The sequence below is a fragment of the Lactuca virosa genome, chromosome 9, assembly GCF_052849685.1.
Source record: "Lactuca virosa cultivar CGN04683 chromosome 9, Lactuca_virosa_CGN04683_v6, whole genome shotgun sequence".
Taxonomy (NCBI): domain Eukaryota; kingdom Viridiplantae; phylum Streptophyta; class Magnoliopsida; order Asterales; family Asteraceae; genus Lactuca; species Lactuca virosa.
In genome coordinates, this window is record NC_136434.1 from 33,423,899 (window position 1) to 33,425,633 (window position 1,735).

Sequence of the window (1,735 nt, forward strand, 5' to 3'; positions counted from 1 at the left end):
TGCTAGGGTTTCTGGAGGAAACCCTAATTCCTGCTTAAGGCTTAAGCAGCCCATGGACTCCCTCTTTAGAGCCCTTGGACGAAGTCTTATGGCCTTACCCATAAGTTTCGTCCACTCCACTCTATGGAGTCCATCAGCCCAGTTTTGCAACTATCAATGATTTACAAAACAACCCCTCCATTATTAATCAGTTCCTTTAATCCCAAAATTAAACTAGATTAATTTCTGATTAATTACCAATTAATAATATGATTTCCAAATAATATAGTAATCTTATAATATATTAATAAAATCATTCTGAGTACCAATTTATTAATCTTATAATAAATCCTACTCTATCTCTCCACTAGTCATCATGTCAAGTTGCATGAGTGAAGGCAACCCAAAAGGACCATGCTACATATTAAATCAAGTACATGCCAATTATAGTTATGAGCTTAGACACCTAATCCAACACCCATACGGGCTGGTGAGAACAATGCCTGCTTCTGAGTCGTCTTTGCTTGATGCCCCATCAGTGTATAACACCCACGTTTCTTTGGTTGCTTGGGTCGGTGCTTTTGGAAGTTCGTCAACATCTTTAGGAGTAGTTATCATTGATGACAACGGGTTGTCTGGCATTTTTGCCAAAAAATCAACTAGAGCTTGCCCTTTTTATCCTGAATCGAGGTTTATATGTGATGTCATGTTCCCCTAGTTCTATCGCCCACTTCGTCATTCTTCCTGAATGTTCTGTTTGTAGTAGAATTTGCTTCATTGGTTGGTCAGTTAACACTTTGATGGGATGTGCCTAGAAGTATCTACGTAATCACCTAGCTGCGTATACCAAGGATAAGACCAACTTTTCTACTTAGTGTAATTTCGTTCCGCCCCTTGCAATACTCTACTAATGAAGTATACTGGTACTTGCTTCGTTCCTTTTTTTGCGACCAACGTTGCACTGATCGCCTCATGACTTGCTGATAGGTACACCGTTAACACTTCCTCCTTTAAGGGGCTTGCCAGGGTCTGCAGTTGTTTGAGGTATTGCTTCAATTTCTGTAGTGCTTCTTCCGCCCTATCCGACCATAGTATATCATTCCTCCCTGTGAATGTTTTCAGTGTTTGGAAGAAAGGTATCGTTTGGTCTGCTGACTTAGCTGGGAATCGCCCCAATGCCGCCAACTTACCACTAAGACTCTGTACCTCCTTCACTGTTCGTGGTGTTGTCGTTTTCAAAAAACTTTCAACCTTTTCAAGGCTCACGTCTATCCCTGTTTCTGTCACAATATTGGCCAAGAACATCCCTCTCTGCACCCCAAAAATGCATTTCTTTGGATTGAGCTTCATGTTGGTTTGTCATATCCTCTTGAGAGTCTCTTCCACATCAGCCAGGAAATCATCATCGCCCTTACTCTTGATTACCATAACATCTACATATACCTCAATGTTTCTTCCCACTTGTTTCGCGAATACTTTGTCTACCAACCTCTGGTAAGTCGCCCCTGCATTCCGCAATCCGAAAGGCATCTTTGTGTAGAAAAAAGTCCCTTTCTCAGTATGAAAAGTTGTTTTGTCTTCATCATCGTTCCATCCGCTTTTTTTACTAGCACCGGATTGACAATCCATGTTGGGAATTGCATGGCTCTCATGACTCCGGCTCTTACTAAATCTTCGACTTCCTTGTTGACGATTTTGTTTCTTTCTTTAGCCATGATACACTTCTTTTGCTTTACTGGTACGCACGAGGAATCGA

The 1,735-nt window shown here is 41.2% G+C and overlaps 1 protein-coding gene across 1 annotated transcript; it reads right to left on the reverse strand.

Moving 5' to 3' along the window:
* Window positions 1-846: 846 nt before the first annotated feature.
* Window positions 847-1,329, reverse strand: LOC145139114 (uncharacterized). Its single transcript, XM_079073050.1, has one exon. It carries the CDS (start codon window positions 1,327-1,329, stop codon window positions 847-849), a length of 483 nt encoding a protein of 160 aa, XP_078929176.1.
* Between the last annotated feature and the right edge of the window lie 406 nt (window positions 1,330-1,735).